Genomic DNA, 20,710 nt, shown 5'->3' on the forward strand with positions numbered 1-20,710 from the left:
GTGAGGGGTTAGGTGCCTTGCTCAAGGGCACTTCAGCCGTACCTACTGGTCGGGGTTCGAACCGGCAACCCTCCGGTTACAAGTCCGAAGCGCTAACCAGTAGGCCACGGCTGCCCAGTAGGTCACTTTAAAAGAAGACTGGCATACTTATAAAGTAATTGGTCCAGTAAACAGTCACCCTATGTAAAGGTTGTATAATGGAAATGTACATGGCAAGTAGAAAATGTCAAAGTAAACCACTTTTTCCACTACTGACTACGCCAAAAATGTCTTTACATTACATTAGTGATTCCTACAGAGGTGCCTACTAGTCAGCTCCATGCTAGAATTCAGCCTCTATGCCACAATTAACTTGTGGTGATGGACAAATGAGATATGAGCCAGAGACCCAGAGTCCTCCAGAAGTGTAGTAAAGCTAAAATGTGTGCTGTGCTGTATGGATGCTCCGTGGAGGAATGTCTTCCTTTCTCTCTTGACTTGGCTATCAGGGAAGAGTACTATGAACATGTGCGTGTCTGTACGTGCATGTGTGTATTGTGTTATCTCCAGCCTTGTGACGTGTTTGTGTGCGTGTGTGTGTCTGTGTGTGTGCGCCAGGTGTCAGACAGGCAGAGTTACCTGCTGCTGTGCCTGGTGCTGTGTCTGCTGTTGGGCCTGGTCCTCTTCATCAACCACTGCCGTCTGGCCTCCATCCTTCCCACCGCCGAGCCCGACCTCACAAACACCAGCAGCTACACCTACTGCTGCCCCGAGGGGTGAGATATGACACACACACACACACACACTATACCCTCTCAAACCTCACCTATTGCTGCCCCGAGGGGTGAGATATGACACACACACACACACACACTATACCCCCTCAAACCTCACCTACTGCTGCCCCAAGGAGTGAGATATGACACACACACACACACATACACACACACACACACACTATACCCCCTCAAACCTCACCTACTGCTGCCCCGAGGGGTGAGATATGACACACACACACACACACACACACTATACCCCCTCAAACCTCACCTACTGCTGCCCCGAGGGGTGAGATATGACACACACACACACACACACTATACCCTCTCAAACCTCACCTACTGCTGCTACAAAGGGAGAGATGGCACACACACACACACACACACTTTACCATCTCAAACCTAATGCACCTAATGCTTCCCTGATGGACAAGACTGTCTTAATGGTTTCCTATAAGAAAACATTTGGTTGAATCTGCATGTCTGGCACACTGATGTCTTCAGGTGACATGTCTAATGTGTTTTATAGTGGGGCATATCTGGTGATGTCTCCGGACTCTTATTCGTTTCTTCTCCCTCTGCGGCGGTCTTGCCTCTCTCAGGTCTGTGCCTGGCTGTGATGACCTGGGGCTGAAGAGGAGCGCGTCCTACCCTCTCCTCCAGTCTGCCTTCCAGATCCCCACCACAGAAGGCAAGTTCACTCTCTAAAGTGTAGGATGCTGAAAGTGTGTGCTGCAGTACTGTCTCAAGGATGCAGGCACTAAAGCTCTGTTGTGTTCTACTCCACAGGGCCAGCTGACGCTTACAATGTAGAAACTTCCAGAAATCCCCTCTTGAATAAAAAGGTACTCTTGCACATCCTTTCAATGCTCTCATGTATTTGCCCTTAGTTGTTTGCAGCATGCCGGTGCAGTCTAGTCATTCCCACTCCTCACGTCAGCCATGTGTCTTGTCCTCCTCTTCATCACAGCAGAAGAAGCGCTGTAAAAAGAAGGTCGAGACGCTAAGTGCCGTGGTGGCCCCCAGCGCCGCCCTGCCGCTGGCTAACGGAGGACCCCAGGGTGGACTCCAGCTCCCCGTGGCGCTCCGGGACGGCCAGTCCGAGGGCAGCTCGGAGGGCTCGTCGCACTCGGACGAGCCGTCCTTCTGCGGCGTGGCCGCCTCCTGCCGGCGCCTGTGCGACAGCCTGCCGCCGCAGGGCCGGACCCGGGCCGAGCGGCGGGCCTACAAGCGGCGGCGCTCCAAACCGAGCGGCTCCGGCGGCGTGGTGGAGCTGCTGCAGGCCCCGCGGCGGCGGAGTGACCCCGTGCTCTCCGGAGGCATCGGGATGACCTCCCTGCAGGACCTGATGAAGGGCAAGAAGGAGATGAGCGCGGGGACCCTGGGGGCCATGGCCATCTCTGGGCCAACTTGACATTGCTCACCAGGCCCAGCAGGGGGCGGTGTGGCACCAGTCTCTGTGCGCTGGGAGCTGGAAAGAGGCCTTGTGAAAAGCCGCTCCTGTGGACTTCGTCTCATGCACAGGGAAAGGTGGGGAGCTGACCCCTGCTTAAAGCACTTCAGATGGGACGCTGCTCATGCTTCCACTATCCTACTCCCTAGTAATTGTAAAAACAAATTGCACCTTACTCACCTGAGTCCAGGTTTAGATGTTTTAGGGCTAATATTGATGAGGTGTTCTGTTTTCCTCGCAAATGCAGGAAAATGGTACACCAGGTTTGACCTGTCAGTATATGTTGTTCAGGTATAGAAACTGTGAGGGTCATTTGTGAAGACTGGCGACAGTCAGTAGCTGCTGCTCTTGTCATTAATCAGCTGCAATGTGACAATCACTGATGCCACAGACATTTCATTCATCAAGTTGTACGAAGCAGCTATCAGTTTCCATTGTAGGTGTACAATGTAGAAAAGGACAATCACTTTGGGCTTTTAGTCAGTAGTTTACAGGTCATGCCTTTAACCAGATTAACCAGATTTAACCATAAAGCATAATGTCCGGTTTGCTGTATAAAGACACTGAACCATAAAACATTTTTTTTTTTTCTATTTATTTATTTTTAAACCTATTTTGCCAGAGGTGATTTTTCCAGATAACCTATTCTTCCATGGCTTTGTAATATTTTCGTGATGGTCATTCACTGTATTAAATCTGGGCACCTAAAAGGTACCCAACATGCTGTCTTGTTCTTTTAAACAAAGACGTTACCCTGGAAATCCAGAGTTCTCGCGAGAGCACAATGGAATTGTCTCTGCAAGACACTCTGGTGATGAGCAATGATGCACGTTACTTTTCCCCTTGAATCCCGGGGAACCAGCTAAACTGATGAAGACAGCGCTGCTGTGTTATCCGATTGCGTCAAAGGCCGAAATCATTCAGAGTAAACGTGGTCTAGTGTTATCCAATTGCGTGCAGTGAGATTTTTAAATGCATGCTTGTTGCCGCCCCTCGAGTTGGGCCATTACATTGTTCGTGGCCAGACCCTTAATCTTTCTAGATTGCCAGGGTCTGGATTTTCCAGGCTACAAAGACGTATGAGTATGTCAGAAGTCTTTTTGCCAAAGGAGCCCCATTGTGACTGAGGTGATACTTGCATGCATACAGCACATTCATTAGCAAGTCAGCCATGGTTGACATCATGTCTCTGATCTCACCACTGTTCGATGCTTTTAGCTCTTAACACTTAAGTTCACACCCACGTAACTTTTGTTAAGAGTGACATGATGACCGCCAGCATGCCGCTGTCCTGTCAGCATTTCAACAGCCACCCTCTGATTAATGCCATGTAGTGTTGTAGTACTCGATTTATTGGTTGTGATAATCGACAAGATGAGTGAGCAATCCGCAATTATTAAATTTGGTTACTTGAACCACAATTAAACAATGCTAAATTTTGACTCCAGCTGAGCTCCTAGTCCTAAAGTATGGTCCAGAAAAGAAGTTTAGTTGACAAGTGTAAAATGTAAGTAAATCATGAAAGTGTACTCTTTTTTTTTAATTTTGGTCGGTTTCAATGCGGTCCCTTAAAGACTTGGTCTTGACTCGGACTTGCCTCCTCAAAGACAGCCTTGACATTCTCAATTTAATTTAAAACTGACGGTCTCGACTCGTTCTTGAGCCTACCTGCAAACTAGTCGCTTTTCGGCGAAAATCGCCTTTCCAAGGCCAAATGTAGCTATTTGCAACAAATCTCAAAGTGGACCTAGCAAACTATTTTGAACTGCTCAGTGAAAGGTGTTTAATTTGTTTGTTTTCTGTGTAGCATATATAGAGGGAGAGCAGCTTCACAGAAGAGAACTTCTGATGGCAAATTTGAGGAAAAGTTGGTAAACCACCCTTCTTACCTAATTTGAGGGTGCTGATTCTGAATATTGTGTTTACCAAGCTCAATTCTGAGTTCTAAGCCGCATAATCAGCATTTTAACATAAAATAGTGATTATTTTTGCTTATTTTTCCCTAAATTGGGTTGATTTCAAAAGTAAATCACTAAAACCAAATAAAAGTGTTCTCTAAATAAAATACATGTTTGAGCATTAAAGAAGCCATACTATAGTTTATTAACGTATTTAATGGGAACATGATTACAGTTAACATGTAATAAACTCGGAAATTCTAATCAAAACACAACCATATTTTTATTGCTAACATAGTGAGTCACTCGTGGTGTTTAATGCATTTCATCACAATAACAAATTGCACAGATAACCTTAAACTCAGAATATATCCTACTGTACAGTACATATGAACTTAGATAGCGGGAATAAGCCTAATGCAGAACTGCATCTACCATCAGCAACAACCGGCAAGTAAAAAACATTTTACTTCTAGTAACACTGGATTTGGTATGTGTGCTTGCCTCCATACTAGAGCTTGATAATGTGCTCTTCTAATATGCCATTGAGCAGCATCACTTGTTGGTGGTAGAGCCTCCGATCCTCGACATCTAGAAAACAGAGTGGCTCTGTCATAGTGTTGTCACGATACCAAAATTATGACTTCGATACAATACCTGTTATAAATATCTTGATACTCAATACTGAAACGATATCCAAATCCTAAAATATCTGGAAAAAGAAAGGAAGCAGGCCTCCTCCAAGTGTATTGAGTCATTGGTGTTGAATTTGGTGCACTTTTGGTCAATTCTGGGTTGACCAAAGGAGAGGAGTTCTAAACTTCCTACATAATTATTATTTTTGTAGTTTGTGTGTGATTAAGTCCTTTATTGTTTGTTATAGCTCATTTATATTGTGTGATGTTTTGGCAATAAATTACCTTTAAATAGCCAAAGTAGGCTAGATCAAGGTCACTGTTCAAATTACTTCATACCAATCACTTAATGCTATGCAGAAGAGCCTAATCTTTAGGTCATCTGATGTAGGATACCCTAGGCCTTCCTGTGTTTATGGGATTTCTTTGACAGTTGCAAAGGGAAAAAAGTAAAGATAGTCTTTTCTGTAGTTCTGTGCTCCCAGTGTTATTTAATAAGTACGTTTCAACCACTCTTTGGGTCTTAATCAGATAGGCCTACACCATTATTACATTACATTTGGCTGACGCATTTTTCACCAAAGCGACTAACAACATGGTAACAGTTAAGTTTTAAAGCAATTCTCTCAACAATTTTAGGACAATTTAAAAACGGTAGAGTACAGAAAGAATAAGTGCATCAGTGAGTGCTGTTTTTAAACAGTTGAGTGTCAGTTCAAGACGGCTGGTAAGTGCTAGCATCAGCAAGACTTGTTGTAAGTGGTGCTATGAAAGGAGATGTTCTCTAAAGAGCTGGGTCTTGAGGAGTTTTTTGAAAATGGAGAGGGATGACCCTGCCCTTGTAGGAAGTCAAAGTCTGCTTTATTGTCAATTTCTTCACATGTCAAGACATACAAAGAGATCGAAATTACGTTTCCTACTATCCCACGGTGGAGACAAGACATATTTTACCAATTAGGTCCACAGACAAACATAACATTCAAGTAAACAATATAAAAAGTAAAAATAAGAAGGCACATACAATGAAGAAAACTAGATGTACCGCAGAGCGGTACAAAATATGACCGCCGCCCAGTCCAGCACATTTTTTCCACAAAAAGAAATCACGCTGAAAGGCCTATATGATTCTAACTGTATCACTAAATTACATTATCCACACTCAATTCTCACTGGTATCTGCTAGACAACAAGTACCAAAACATGATTAGTTCATAGATTTCACATGTAAAATTAATTTTATACAACCCCACCTCCATCTTGCCTGTTCATAATTCTGAGAAATTCTTGATTGTTTGTGTTATGTTTATGTTATGTGTGTGGGTGTGTGTGTGTGTGAGTGTGTGTGTGTGGGTGTGTGTGTGTGTGCATGCTTGTGTGTGTGCCTGCGTATGTGCCTGTGCATGCAAGCATACATATGTCAACTGTGTGAGTATGTGTCATACGTATGATTACTGTGAATGTATGTGTGTGTGTGTGTGTATCTGTTTGTGCACATGTGTGCACATGAAATGGGTTAACATGACCCCTGGAGGCAAACATACGGAAAAAAATGGTCATCCTAGGCCCTACAGTTCTCAAGATATTCACAGAGAACTGTGTCTGCCCTACCCTCCTTTTGGGGGGTCCAGTCCAGCGGGGGGGCTACAGATATAAATTATTTTATTGTAAGGCCCCCCATGAACGAAAGTACACAAAACTTGGCATGCATTCGGAGGGTGTCATAATGATCCTACACTTTTAATTTCGTGCAGTTTTGACCTTGTCAGCCAGAGATATTGTGATGAAAACACCTAATTTTTTGCTTTTTAATTTTTAACTAGGTGGCGCTATACATGAAATAAGTGGTAATGGGATGGGTTGACATGCCCCCTTAAGACCAACATACATAAAAAAGGTGGACCTCCTAGGCCCTACGGTTCTCGAGATATTCACAGAAAACTGTCTCCGGCCACCTACAGGCCAGTTGGTGTATAGTAACATAGATTCATTTATTGTGTGGCCCCCCATGAACGGAATTCCACGAAACTTGGCGTGCATACAGAGGGTGTCATAATGATCCTACACTTCCAATTTCGTGCAGTTTTGACTATGTTAGGTCACAGATACCTTCAATTACAACACCTCATTTTTACTTTTTTGTGTTTAACTAGGTGGCGCTATACATGAAATGAGTGGTTATGGAATGGGTTGATATGGCCCCTTGAGATCAACATACAAAAAACATACCTAAACCCTATTCACAGAAAACGGTGTCTGCCCTACCCTCCTTTCGGTGGGTCCAGTCCAGCGGGGGGGCTACAGATCAAAACGAAAAACAAGTTTCGTGTACCCCGGTCTTTCAGTGTCCCGGGACTCATTGACGGAAATTTGGGCATGCGAAAAAGAAAAAAAGAAAAAAAAATTCTGACTAAACCTATATGACCGCCGCTTCGCTGCGCGGCGGTCATAATAAGAGCAGCAAAATTTGAGTTGAAATTGTGCAATTGTGCATACAGTAGACAGTCAATATAATAGTGCAAAAATCAGGCCAATAAATGGCTGAGGTAATTCTGTTTGACCTAAGTATGCAAGTGGCATAGTGGTGCAAGTTATGTAAGAGCAGCAGAAGTGTGTTCAGAAGTGTTGCAAAGTGCAAAGTTGCAAAGTGCAAAGTTGCAAAGTGTGCAAGTGTACAAGTGGAGTAGTGCAAGTGGAGTAGTGCAAGGCAGCCATTGTGGGTCCAAAGTCCAGGATGTTATGTAGCTGAGGGTGGAGGGGGGAGAGAGTTCAGCATCCTAACAGCCTGGTGTATGAAGCTGTTGGTGAGTCTGGTGGTGCGGGAGCACAGGCTTCTGTACTTCTTCCCAGAGGGCAGTTGATCAAACAAATTGTGAGCGGGGTGACTTGCATCACTCACAATTGTGGTCGCCTTGCGGGTGAGGTGGGAGGTGTAAATGTCCTTCAGGGAGGGGAGTGAAGCACCAATAATCCTTCCAGCTGTGTTCACTATGCGCTGCAGGGCTTTCCTGTTGTATTCAGTGCAGCTTCCGCCCCACACAGCGATACAGCTGGAGAGGATGCTCTCAATGGTGCCTCGGTAGAATGTGGTCATGATGGCTGGTGGAGCACTTGCTCGCCTGAGTTTCCGCAGGAAGTACAGGCGGCGCTGAGCTTTCTTCGCCAGTGATGCAGTGTTGGTGGTCCAGGAGAGGTCTTCACTGATGTGCACCCCCAGGAATTTGGTGCTGCTCACTCTCTCCACCACAGCACCGTCGATGGTCAGTGGCAGGTGTTGGGTGTGACCTGGAAGTCAACAACAATCTCCTTGGTCTTGCTGATGTTCAGCAGGAGGTTGTTGTCCCTGCACCACGTGGTCAGAAGGTCGACCTCCAACCTGTATTAAGTCTCGTCGCCATTGATGATGAGACCCACCAGAGTTGTGTCGTCAGCAAATTTCACTATGTGGTTGTTGCTGTAGGTTGCAGTGCAGTCATGCGTCAGCAGGGTGAAGAGCAGCGGACTGAGCACGCAGCCTTGAGGGGCCCCTGTGCTCAGTGTGATGCTGCTTGAGATATTGTTGCCAACACGTACTACTTGAGGCCTCTGACAGAGGAAGTCCAGTAGCCAGTTGCAGAGGTAGGTACTGAGTCCCAGTTTGTCAAGTTTGCAGATGAGTTGTTGTGGTATTATGGTGTTGAATGCAGAACTGAAGTTTATAAACAGCAATCTCACATATGAGTCTCTTTTTTCCAGGTGGGTGAGGGCTGGGTGGAGGGCAGAGCAGATTGCATCCTCTGTGGACCGTTTGGCTCGGTATGCAAACTGGAAGGGGTCCAGGGTGGGGGGGAGAATGGATTTGATGTGTGACATGACAAGCCGCTCAAAGCACTTCATGATGATGGGTGTCAGTGCCACGGGGCGGTAGTCATTGAAGCAGGATGGAGCAGTTTTCTTCGGCACAGGTATGATGGTAGCAGCTTTGAAACATGATGGGACGATGGCTTGCTTCAGGGAAGTGTTAAAGATGTCTGTGAAGACATCCTTAAGCTCCTCAGCGCAGTCCTTCAGCGCACGACCTGGGATGTTGTCTGGGCCTGCTGCCTTACGGGTGTTGATAGCAGCAAGTGTCCTCTTCACGCTGTCGGCAGAAAGGCACAGGGGCTGCTCGTGTGGAGGGGGAGGGGTCTTCTGTGGGCAAGTGCTGTTTTGTGCTTCAAAGCGAGCAAAGAAGCGGTTCAGATTGTTGAGCAGAGGGATGTTGCTCTCACAGCACTGTGGCGCGGGCTTGTAGTCCGTGATGGCCTGAATGCCCTGCCATAGGCTTTGTGCGTTCCTGCTGTCTTTGAAGTGGGTGGTTATCTTGTGTGTGTATTCCTTTTTTGCTTTCTTGATGCCACGGGACAGGTTGGCTCTGTATCTGTTGCAATATCTGTGTGCATTCCTACATTAGGTCTATTTCTTTGATCATTTGCTACCACATAACAAATATCAATTAACAATACAAATGTTTCTTACAAACTTTCCTGCATACTTCTTAAATGTGCTGCAGTCAGATGGGTGTCCTAAAGACCAAGGCCGTGGTCATGATGTCAACATTGGGGGGGGCCAAATCTGTGGTGGGGTCTGAGGGCCATGCAAAAAATATTATTAAAAATCACAAACAAGTTGTTACGACGTTTTTTCCAACTTGTGTGCCGTCGCCACATTTGATTCCTACGTTTTGCCTGCATGGATGCCGATCGAGTGCGCATCTAAATAATATGCAAGATGCAACAACCATTTCTAAGAGGCCTATAAACAGGGTAATTCCTGGCATTAGTACTAGCATATGAATGCATTATTTATGTTGTAAGACGTGAAAGAAATGAATGACACAGGCTTGCACAAATTCATCATTTAAAATAAAACTTTTCACTTTCGCTATCATTGCGAGAATAGGTTACAATATGGAAAATGTTTCAAAGTTTCCTTTGAGTCTGATCGGCTCCAGAAATGTATGGGATTTCCTTAGCCTGTGCTACACCTTTCCAACAAGTTTTGTGAGAATTATGAGCTTTTGCGATATTGTTGCCAGCCCTACCTCACCGCAGTAGGGTCAGAGAGGGTTAAAGCGGAGCTAGTACAGTAATCAAGGATCTTTGGTAGGGTGCAGCAAATGGAAGCTTTTGATAGCGCACGCCACTAACGAAAAACTAGGGTGACCAGATGTGCTCTTTTTCCAGGACATGTCCTCTTTGAAACCTTACAAATCATCCAGAATGTTGTTATTCTAGAGCCTCAAACGTGTTTACAGCGAAATTGCATTGCGTTTTTCCTCTGTCGTTCACAAATAAGTTCAAAATAGCCTTTTGAGACAGTGTTTTCTCTTATGTCCTCTTTTTCACAAACTAAAAAGAGGACACAATCAGGTCACCCTAGAAAAACGGAAAACCACCAGGTCAAACCACTCAGGGGTGTAGGCTACTCTGGAACCATCACTAGGTCACTAATTTGTGCGTTATTTATGTTTGATTACATTTCAGATGATGGTGGTTGTTGGTTTCCTGTAGAGTTCTTTATTTATTTTTCTATGTCCGTATATTGGGGGGGACATTTTGGTCATATTTGAATATTTGAACACGTCCCCCTCAATGTCTATGGTGACTACGGCCCTGCTAAAGACATAACTAGATCTTGAGCATCTATTACCAGTGTTGAATGAGCAGTTTTTGCAGTGATCACTACTGGACATTCCACATTGCTAGACAGCACTTGAGTGAGGATAGACTTATTTCCACTTCACAAATAACCATCGATATCTGCAATAGCTACAGTACAGGGACATTAATCAGTTCATAGCTGAGGATTTGTCCTAGGTCCACTTCCCTTTCAGAATCATATGCAGTAATGATGCACTGGAGAATGTTTCTTTTTGTTGCACTATAAAGGATATCTTGTCTAATTTTTTTGCGAGACTTGGGCTTCTAGACTGACATAGCGCACCTATTGCTGAGGGCCCCTTTAGTTGGAATATGTGATCATTGCAGCCTCAGTAGACATTAGAGGAGCAGAAAGACACCAACAGATTGTCAACATTTAAATGTTTGGCTGTATAGCCTACATGAAGGCCAACGTGAGCAATGTTTTTTTCCTGGTTTGAGATAGTACTCCAGACATTACTTCAAGGATGGCAGGTCTGAAAATATCTTCTCCATCATCAAGTTATTCAATTAGGCTAAACATGGCCTTAACTCAAAACAGCTGGTAGGCCTACTGGACTGTCATTTTAACATGTAAAAGTGTCAAATGCAGCCATACTTAAATTCTGCTTACTGCATGTTTATTATAATAATATGATATTATTCAATACTCATTATTGCAGGTCTACCTATGTGCGGGGGGGGGGGGGGGTTCTTTCGGAAATATGCTACCTTTTTCAGTCCTTCTGAGTTTGTAGGTATATGCTTTAAAGACTCGGTCTCGACTTGGTCTCAACATATGCGGTCTCGTCCCCCTCACTAACACTATGCACGAAAAACAGAACTAGATAGGGCCAGCCTTCTATGCAGTTAGTCAATATGTAAAAAATGCACTGTAGCTGATTTTAGTCTCAGAATCTTGCATCTCAGATGGTCTGTTTTGGCAGTGGCTCCCAGGCCATGCTACATTTGCCTTTACTAATACCGGTGCTATGTAATTTGTTTTTCTAGGAACATAAAAGGAAGTGTAGGAAGGAAGTGCAGTTGCATCTATTTCACCATCTTATCAAATTAAAGTCACACATATCAAGTGCACTTGCAGTGACAAGAAAGCAAATACCAGAATTAGTGCAGTTCAGTTCAGTCCCAAAGGGAAACTTGTCTCTCAGTCAGGTACACATACATAGCACAAAGTTACACAAAGACACAAGATGGGAAAAAAGACACAGGTTAATATAAGTTAAGGAACTGTCTTATCTATTTATTTTTCTGACAGATGGTCAGAATAATTTATGTGCAATAAAGCAAAATTGTGCAAATTGATCAGGCATATTGTATTGCACTAGAAATAAAAGACCTTTTTGTCCTATTGGACTTATAAAAGGGGACTTTTAGTCTCCGGCCTGAGGGAAGAGCTTCAAATGAGCAATGAAGGGGAGGATTTTTACAGTCCAATGTAGACTTTGCCTTCTGGATGACCTGCTTCTCATAAATGGTCAGCAAGTATAACTGTGGACAGCCAATGAACTTCCCAGCCACCTTCACAATAAGGCTGAGATTGTATTTGTCCCTAACCCTAACTTGTTATAACAAAAACCGAATGTCACTTAATAACAGAAGCCTTATGTCATAAACGTTTATGACTTGTTTATGACACGTTCATGACAGTGTCATGTCACTCTTATGTCGATACTGTCAAGCAGTGTTGTAGTCAAGTCACTATGCCTTGAGTCTGAGTCCAGGTTCGAGTCTCCAGTATTCAAGTCAGAGTCAAGTCCAAGTCATTAAAAAAAAAATCCAAGTCAAGTCCGAGTCGAGTCCACTACTCATCAGAGTCAAGTCCGAGTTGAGTCACTTAAATGCAAAACTGACAACCTTCGGGGCATTCATGTCTCCAGGCATTTGGCGCCGTTAAAGTTAACGTCCGTTATTTTAAGAACATGGCGTGATGTGTGATGTATGACATGAAGCAGTAACACTCCATTGCACTAATATTAATACTAAAAATAATTTAGATATTAAAATCCTATGCCAAATAATATTCTAATGACATATTATAGCCTAATGACATTACAAAAAAAGTCGAGTCCTCGTCTAGTCATTCAGTGCTCAAGTCAAGTCACAAGTCTCTAAATTTAGCTCATGACTCGAGTCCGAGTCCTGGACTCGAGTACTACAACACTGCTGTCAAGTAAAGTGTAATCTTTTTTCTTTGAGATGTTTAACTGAAGAAAAGACTAGTCATACCAACTGACAAACTCATCAACCACTGGCTCATGCTGGGATTCATGTTTATGCTGTAAACTATCAATAACTGCAATCAGCAAGTTTTAGGATGTGCCTATTATGTTTTAGGATGTGCCTATTATGTTTTAGGATGTGCCTATTTATATGCTGACTTCTAGTCATAGGTGTAGAGGATGTGGTAGAGGGGAAAGTACACAACCCTGAGGAGAGCCAGTGCAGACACGTGCCTTTCTGAAAAACAGCCATTGACCTTTAGCCTCTGTGATCTGTCGGTTAAAAAATCCATAATCCAGCCCACAAGATTTTTCTCAAGATTCAATTCTGATAATAGTTTTCTAACTAAAACATGTGGCTGGATAGCATTACGCAGAAGAAAAATCTGAGCAAACAAGAGCCTGGCGTGTTAGCCAGGACCTTCCAGATGACTGTACAGGAGGTTTAATTAGTAGTGTAATTTAGGCATCCTCCACCCCACTGTTAGCCCTGTATGCAAACTGCATGGGATCCAAGGCCTCACCCACCCTCATCAACAACAACCATTTCACAATCTTTTCAAATGACTTCATCACCAGTGAGGTCAGTGCCACTGGTCTGAAGTTATTTAAACTCTTTATAGTGCTGCCTTTTGGCACTGGGACTATAGTAGACTCCTTTCATATATTTGGAACCATTCTCTGTTAGGACATTCCAAAAATATCAGTGAACACCCCACAAAGCTGTTCTGAACAGCATTTTAGCAATCTCCCAGTAATCCCATCTGGTCCTGGACTTTTATTTACCTTATTCCTTTTAAGTACTGACCTTACATCTTCCTGTGTGATTACAAATGTAGTGGACTTTAGAGATTGCTCATCAGTTAATTTCTTAAGGTCATCTGAAAAGTCATGAATGTCAAAATGTGAATAAAAAGTGTTCAATGCTTTAGAAATATCGCTATCTCTCTCATAAGTTGGGATATGGACCGGCTTGTTTTGTGTTCTTTGCAAGCCTGTCATTCTCTTAACACCATCCCAAAGTTATTGCTGCCCTGTCTCTCCTCTATCTTATTACAGTGCATGAAAATGCAGTTCTGTTATCCGAAGTCTTCTTCTTATTACAGTGCATGAAAATGATTGCACCTGTATCAACTGCTTTCTGCTCTCTGTGTATCTCCATTCTAGGATATAAGGCACATTCCATCCAACTTTCTATCCATTCATCCTCTTCAAACCATTCACTCATCCACCCATTAAACTATCCCATCAACATCCATTAAACAATCTGCCTATCAACATCCATTCAACTTTCTGTCTATCAACATCCATTACACTATCTACATTTAACTTTTAAACTATATACGCTGTCTCAGGCTTTAAGCATAAAATCTGGCTCTCTTAAGACTACAGATCCTGTTCAACTATTTCCTTTGCCCACAACTGTTTCAAAATAAATGTCCTGACTACAATAATTCACTATTAAATAATTTAACTATTTAAACTACTCAACTAACTGTTCAGCCATTACAACTGTCAGATATCAACTATGACTCCTGCCAACTGTTTCCTCTGCCCACAACTGTTTCCAAATAAAAGTTTGTTTAGCATTTTATGTTAATATACAGTATGTTTTGCGTTTTCATGCACTGGTAATTTCCTCGAAATTACATTTTCTAGTTTTTATATTGTAATTTAGCCCTCTTGATTACGATCTTTCGCTGTCTGGCCGACAGATAAAAGGGCTCTGTAGTATTATATAAAAGTGCACAGTGAAGTTGAAAAAGTCTGAGATACTTTTAGGGTTTGTGATTGCGTGAAAATATTGGAAAACGTGGCAGTTTTAATGAAATAAGTGAGTTCGATAGATGTGAAGAAGTAACATTTATTCATTAAGCAGACACTTTTATCCCAAACAACTTACATATGTCAATTATATTACAAAAGACTTGGGGTTAAGTGACTTGCTCAAAGGCACAACGGTGGAAGCCAAGAATTGAACCCACAACTTTTCAGGGTACTGCATGACCAAAGTGTATTGTTAAGTCATACTAATGTGACTGGTACAAAGTATTGTTGAATGGTGACAACAAAGAAGTTGCCAAAAATGCTTTTTGAACATTTCATAACATTATGTACATTCCATAACCATTATGTTTATGTTTATGTATTTTATCAGACACTTTAGCTTTAATGAGTCCTCTTTAATACGTTAAGACTAACAAAATATATTGTATTGAAGCATAAATACTGGCCTTTGGTGGACCCATTTAGACACAGATTTTCTCTGTCACATTTCTTCTATTTTGGAAATGGCACAACAAATTCATATATCCCCTTTATATTAGGAGCTTGATTTTGACATGCTCATAGCTTTTGTGGGACGGTCTTCCTCCTGCAAGGCACTTTCCATCCTCGAAAGGATAGACATCAGGCATTTATTCCTGAAGTGCTGACCCATGAATGAATACAAAATTGGGTTCATGAAACTGTTGGCATAGGCTATAGTGATTGTTACTTGAATCCCTGTGTGACAGGACCGAGAACTGAGCATCAAAACTATTGTTACTACCTTTAGAGGATTAGGCAGGGCAGGCAGTCTGAAGGACAGGCGGAGGCAGAATTATAATCCATACAAAGTTTTTATTATTTTAGTTTCTCAATAACTTAGCAGTTCACAGTAAAATGGTACTAACAGTGGGCCCACTACATTCACCACAGGTCAGGCTACACAACACAGAGACAACAGGCTGACAAGTTAACTGGATTGAGCTTACCGGATGTATACAAACCAATTGGAGCACAATCCCGTACTTCAAGGGATCAATAAAAGAAAATTACTAAACAAAATAATAGGAATTACAGAAATTATAAGCAAACAAAAACCCACAGCAAACCAAAGAAAAGTATCAGAGAGACACCACAGCAAACCAAAGCAAATAAAGAAACACCACAGCACACAAGCAAAAGGATTTAGCACCAAATGACTTACACATTTACCCAAGCGTAGCCACCAGCAAATGACATGGTTGGACCATGACATGGTTAAAACGGGTTTGATAGCCTACTTCATTAAACATGAAACAATTTAAACATTTTATTCTCTATCTCTAAGCTGAATACTATTGCATGTTCAGATAGGCTAACTGCCAAGTGACCTTACCTTGCTCCCAAACGTCTCCTGCAGCACTGTGCCTGCGTGCACCTTCTGAGAGTTCACTGAATGTATGACGTTACGGATTGGTGGCCGCAAGGCATTTCAATTAACACAGAAAATTGTTATATTTGTAAATGTATAATTTCACAAACTATTAATGAGACATTTTAGCGAATATTCATGTTGGAACTAGCGGAAGTATTACAAATTTTAAAAAGTAAAAAACGGGTCTTGTCAAAAGGGCACTTGGACATCAAAGGGGCAAAAGGGCAGGTGCTAGATTCCCTGTAGCCCCCCTTCTCTGCACGTGCTGCTGCACCCTATTTATGGAGCCGTGTTAAATGGAAACTTGGCATGATTTCCCCCTCTTCTGGAGAAATTGTGCATTATGCTATTTCAAACTGTGGAAAAAGGTAATGATAAAGCACATGGATTTGTTTACAAGCTAGCAAAACGGTTAGCATACGTTCGGCAGACAATGTGGATGTTACAAGGTAAGAAATACAATTTAAAACGAGTTTCTTGTTTCTCACTTCTCTTTCCGGGACGGTAGTCTCAGGTTGGTTTTCCGCCTGGGGACGCTAGGGGCAGCGGGAAAAGTCACCATTTTCACCGGAACAGGTCATTTAACCATCCAAATGATTTCTAAATGGGTTTATTACGTTGAAATAGTTGCCAAGGTCCCCTTTAATTTCCCCATTTACAAAAGGGCGGGGCAGCAATGGGAACCAGACAGCCCCACACCCACTGCTCCGAGTCATACTGTCACACCTGTCTTCAACAGGGCACCAGAATATGACGCATAGTAGACTTCCATCAGCCGAAAGATTTGGAAAGGAAGCCAGCATATCACAAATGTTATTATGACAGCGGTCATCACCTTAAAGGGCTTAGCAGAGTAGCAGATCACAATGACCATCAGAGGGATGGCAAGTCCATATACAAAACCAATCAACACCACACTTTCACAGGAAAATGCTGTGGAATTATGATCATGGATGCATTTGGTCTGATCTTTTATAGTCTGTGTAGTAGGAAAAACTCTGAGTCCACACTGCAGTAGCGGTCCACACTGATGACAAGCAGGAGGAAAATGCTGCTGTACATGTTAAGGGGGAAGGCCACAGATATGAACTTACACATTAAAAAAGTCCAAAATGCCAGTGTCCAGTTGCCATATAGACACTGTTGAAAGGGACAGTCGTGCAGAACAAGAAGTCAGACACTGCCAAGCTCAGATACCATGAGGAGTTGACCGTGCGCTTTGTCTTCATACCAATGATCCAAATGACAAGGCCATTTCCCAAAAACACACAGTGCATCACAAGACAGACTAGCAGGTGGTTCAGGCTCAGGATCATATGTATATTCATCAGATTTGCTAGAATTCTAATAGAATGTTTAAAGGGACACCAGGCAAGCCTGATGCTTTTTCTCTACGAAACTCCCTCTCGCTCGGTCTGAAGCTCTTTTCCTTTTCTTTGCGTCTTCCGTCAAGGGTTTTCGCTGCTTCTTCGCTGGCTCTGCCATTACACACGTTTGCAACAATCTCTAGCGTTTCGTCTAGCCTGCCTCTGTGTTGTAAACTGATCCTGCTTCGGTCGGCGGGTAGGATACACCGAACTTGCAAGTGGGATATTCTTCCTACAGGCAGTAGGGGCGGGCGAGAGAGCTTTCATTCGCCCCGTAATGAGTCATTTAACCATATACCGACTTACGAAGATGATTAATTAACGCGAAAACGTTGCCTGGTGTCCCTTTAATTTCCGTCTTTATCCATGATGTATATCCTGCAAACAGACAGCAATTATAGCCTGAACTTGCATAGTCTTTAGCAGCACATTGTACATGATTTAGTGGAACATAATTTTCTCATTAGAAAATCAGTTTCATTGAAAGTAAAAAAAAAAAAAAAAACTAGACTAGTAGACTAGATTTAATTGATTTTATTATTCCACTGCTTGGTTGAATTTCCCATTGTTTGTATGTGTATGTACCCTATCTTTTTTATCAGAAAAATTTGAAAAATTTTCCCCTCAACTCCTCAGTGGTTGGGTAGGCTGTCCATAAATGCATTCCAGGTGCAGAACACATGTGCTGACAACATCCACTGAAAAAATAACTCTTAAAACACATTTCTACATGATTTTGCATCAATTTAAAACACAAAAAAAAATAGGCGTTTTCTCACTTTTTTCCAATATTTTCATCTTTACTTCATTAGCAATCAATTATTCCCCCGGTTATGACATCAGCCAATATGCCATTCTTTTCACCAAACAGTATACTCATTCCACAGAAAAAATTATAAAAATCCAACGAAAATCAATGGCTCTGTGATGATTTTCACTACTAGTTGGCGATCAACAGACTCAGAACCTCCATCGAATTTTATGCTACTCTCAAAATTCCGAAAGACATCATGACCTAGGCTTTTTATTAAATGTCAACATAACCCTGTTCTCCCAATGGAAATGTGTCACACAAGAAATATAATACAGCAAAATGACTCATTATTTTATTGCCTCGGATGACAACTATTACAACTTTAATGGAACAAAATAGTTTAACATAACCTAATTAATTAGGTGCAGGTCCCTGTTAGGTGGGATAATCAGGAGGGTGGCACATTGCAGATACAGTGACAGACCTTCACCCTCACCACCTGAGACAGCAAACAAGACCGGCAGGGTGGGTTATACAGTAGCACGAAAAGACACACACACTCACACAGTCATGACCCGGCTCAAAGGCCATGGCAAAAATGAAGGAAGCAGCGTTTGAAGTAAAAATAACAAGTAATTTATTATAACGGTAACGCAAGTAAACAGACTAAAACGTAGAGTGTGGAAGTCAGTAGAGTCAGTAGTGTAACGTAAGTGTGTGGCTGAGTGGACAATGGATGAAAGCGTGATGCATGCAAGAAAGCAATAGGGCAAAAGAAAAGAAGCTCCAACGGGTAACAGGGTGGAAGCCGTTTTTAAAGGGCGTGGAGACACCGGGCCCAGGTGTCACCAATTCCACAGATGGTCTGCAGCCACGCCTACAAGAACACACACACAGGGCAGAGCAAGACAGACGCAGACGCAGACAAGGGCGGAAACACAGACACACACACACACACACACACACACACACACACACTTCACATTGGCTCTTGCACGGGAGCATCCCCGGACACACATGCTTTTCTTGCAGCGGCAGTATTTGGTGTGTTTGAGTTCAGAAGGCTTTGCCTCTGGTTGCCACCAATTTGCCATTGACAAGTTTTCTCCCAAAATCAGTGGCAGCTGGGTCGGTTGGCTGAACCATGTGTGCCCGCTTACACACAGCCAACTGATGCAGGGCTCGGCGAAGGTGTAATAGGAAGGCATCTTCAGTTATAGGAAGGCATCTTCAGTTGGTGGAAGGCAACGCATGTCTCCTTTGATGATCACAAAGAGATGGGCTCGCAGTGCATCTAGAGTACCACCAGTCACTCCTGTCATAGAGTGACACCATGTATCGCCGTGCTGCTGTTATAACCTCTTCCTGAACATCCAGGCTTTCCTCAGGGTCACCGTACCTGCACAGTGGCAGAAGGTCTGTCAGGTGTTTAATAGCAGTTGTGTAGGCCCTGCCTTTTCCCTCTTCTGTACAGATTGCTGACTGTGTCACATCTGGTAAGTATGTAGGTGCTGAGGAGAAGGGATGTAAGATCTTTCTTAACGCCGTCATGCACCTTCGTGTGAAGTGGAAAATCGATTCCTGAGCAATCGATGCCAACTAATTCAGCACCTTCACTGGGACAGCGCCTTTGTAACGTCGAAAGTAAGAGGCAGCGTGTTAAGAAGCTTCCTAAGGGACACTTCGGGGAACACACTTAGGAACATAAACAACTTTGGTAAGATATATCTTGTGTCTTCTTAGCGCGCTAAGAGTGAGCGTTATCGGGGAACCGGCCCCTGGATTATTTTATGATGGTTGGTAAACTGCATGGCTTCAGATATCCAACCGAGTGAATACAAGATTGTGCAGTCAGTCAAAACTAATTGTACATTCTACTTTCCCTGAGAGGTTTTTAATTTAGGTGATCAATATAAGCAGAGAGGGGGAGATAAAGGAGCCACCTGAGAAAAACATAAGACTATGAGTTTGAAAAGCTTGGCCTATGAGGTGTTTTCCTCTCAAATGCAGGAAAATGGTACACCAGGTACCACCTAGAGGTATGTTCAGGTATAGAAACTGTGAGGGTCATTTGTGAAGACTGGCGAATGTCAGTAGCTGCTGCTCTTGTCACTAATCAGCTGCAATGTGACAATCACTGATGCCACAGACATTTCATTCATCAAGTTGTATGAAGCAGCTATCAGTTTCCATTGTAGCCTACATGTAAAAAAGGGGGCTTTTTGTCAGTAGCTTACCAGTCTTTAACCAGATTCATATGGAAGAGTTATAGATTTCCATAAAGCATAATGTCCGGTTTGGTGTGTAAAGACACTAAACCATAAAACAATTTTTCTTGTTTCTATTTTTTTTTTTTTTATAGGCTACACTATTTTTGACTATTTCTGAGAACCACGAGAAAAACGTACTACAACGTAAAAGAGGGAGAGTAGATGTAGCGCAAATAATGTGCTGAAGTCACATCATACATCACACACCTTGCTCCTTGCTTTTTACAGCAGCATCTGAGAGTGTCACAGACGCCTGCACAGTTGCAGCTGACAAACTTCAGTAGGTAGTCTGGTGCGATGGGATCTGGTGTGACTGGTGCATAATCATGTTCTCCTTGTTTCTATCCACACTCAAGGACATCTAGTGATGGATTTTGTAGCAGTAGCCAATCTCTGGTCTGGAGATATGCCCGCAGAGAGTGCTATGCTGCAACTCCTGTAGTCGGAGGTAGTTTCTAAGGCTTGACACTAGTTATGTTGTCCTCATGAGTTGCATG

At 42.9% G+C, this 20,710-nt stretch overlaps 1 protein-coding gene and 1 pseudogene across 4 annotated transcripts in view; one reads left to right on the plus strand and one right to left on the minus strand.

Moving 5' to 3' along the window:
• LOC143134746 (SUN domain-containing ossification factor) overlaps nt 1–19,997 on the plus strand; it is a 37,913-nt gene extending 17,916 nt beyond the window's left edge. For 2 of the 4 annotated variants that reach the window (XM_076295363.1, XM_076295365.1), the window contains 4 exons: nt 598–755; nt 1,361–1,449; nt 1,548–1,603; nt 1,729–2,935. In XM_076295363.1, coding sequence (XP_076151478.1) covers nt 598–755; nt 1,361–1,449; nt 1,548–1,603; nt 1,729–2,172 — 747 coding nt within the window. In that variant the 3' untranslated portion in view covers nt 2,173–2,935. Of the gene's footprint in view, nt 1–597; nt 756–1,360; nt 1,450–1,547; nt 1,604–1,728; nt 2,936–19,980 lie in introns of those variants that run through there. The other 2 variants (XR_012988709.1, XM_076295364.1) reach the window with 2 other exon arrangements.
• LOC143133565 (C3a anaphylatoxin chemotactic receptor-like) lies at nt 15,343–17,099 on the minus strand (annotated as a pseudogene).
• Nucleotides 19,998–20,710: the final 713 nt, after the last annotated feature.

This window comes from Alosa pseudoharengus, unplaced genomic scaffold (assembly GCF_046254945.1).
Source record: "Alosa pseudoharengus isolate Yale_2024_CS ecotype anadromous, Long Island Sound unplaced genomic scaffold, YU_APseudo_1.1 YU_APseudo_1.1_scf_2, whole genome shotgun sequence".
NCBI classification, from domain to species: domain Eukaryota; kingdom Metazoa; phylum Chordata; class Actinopteri; order Clupeiformes; family Clupeidae; genus Alosa; species Alosa pseudoharengus.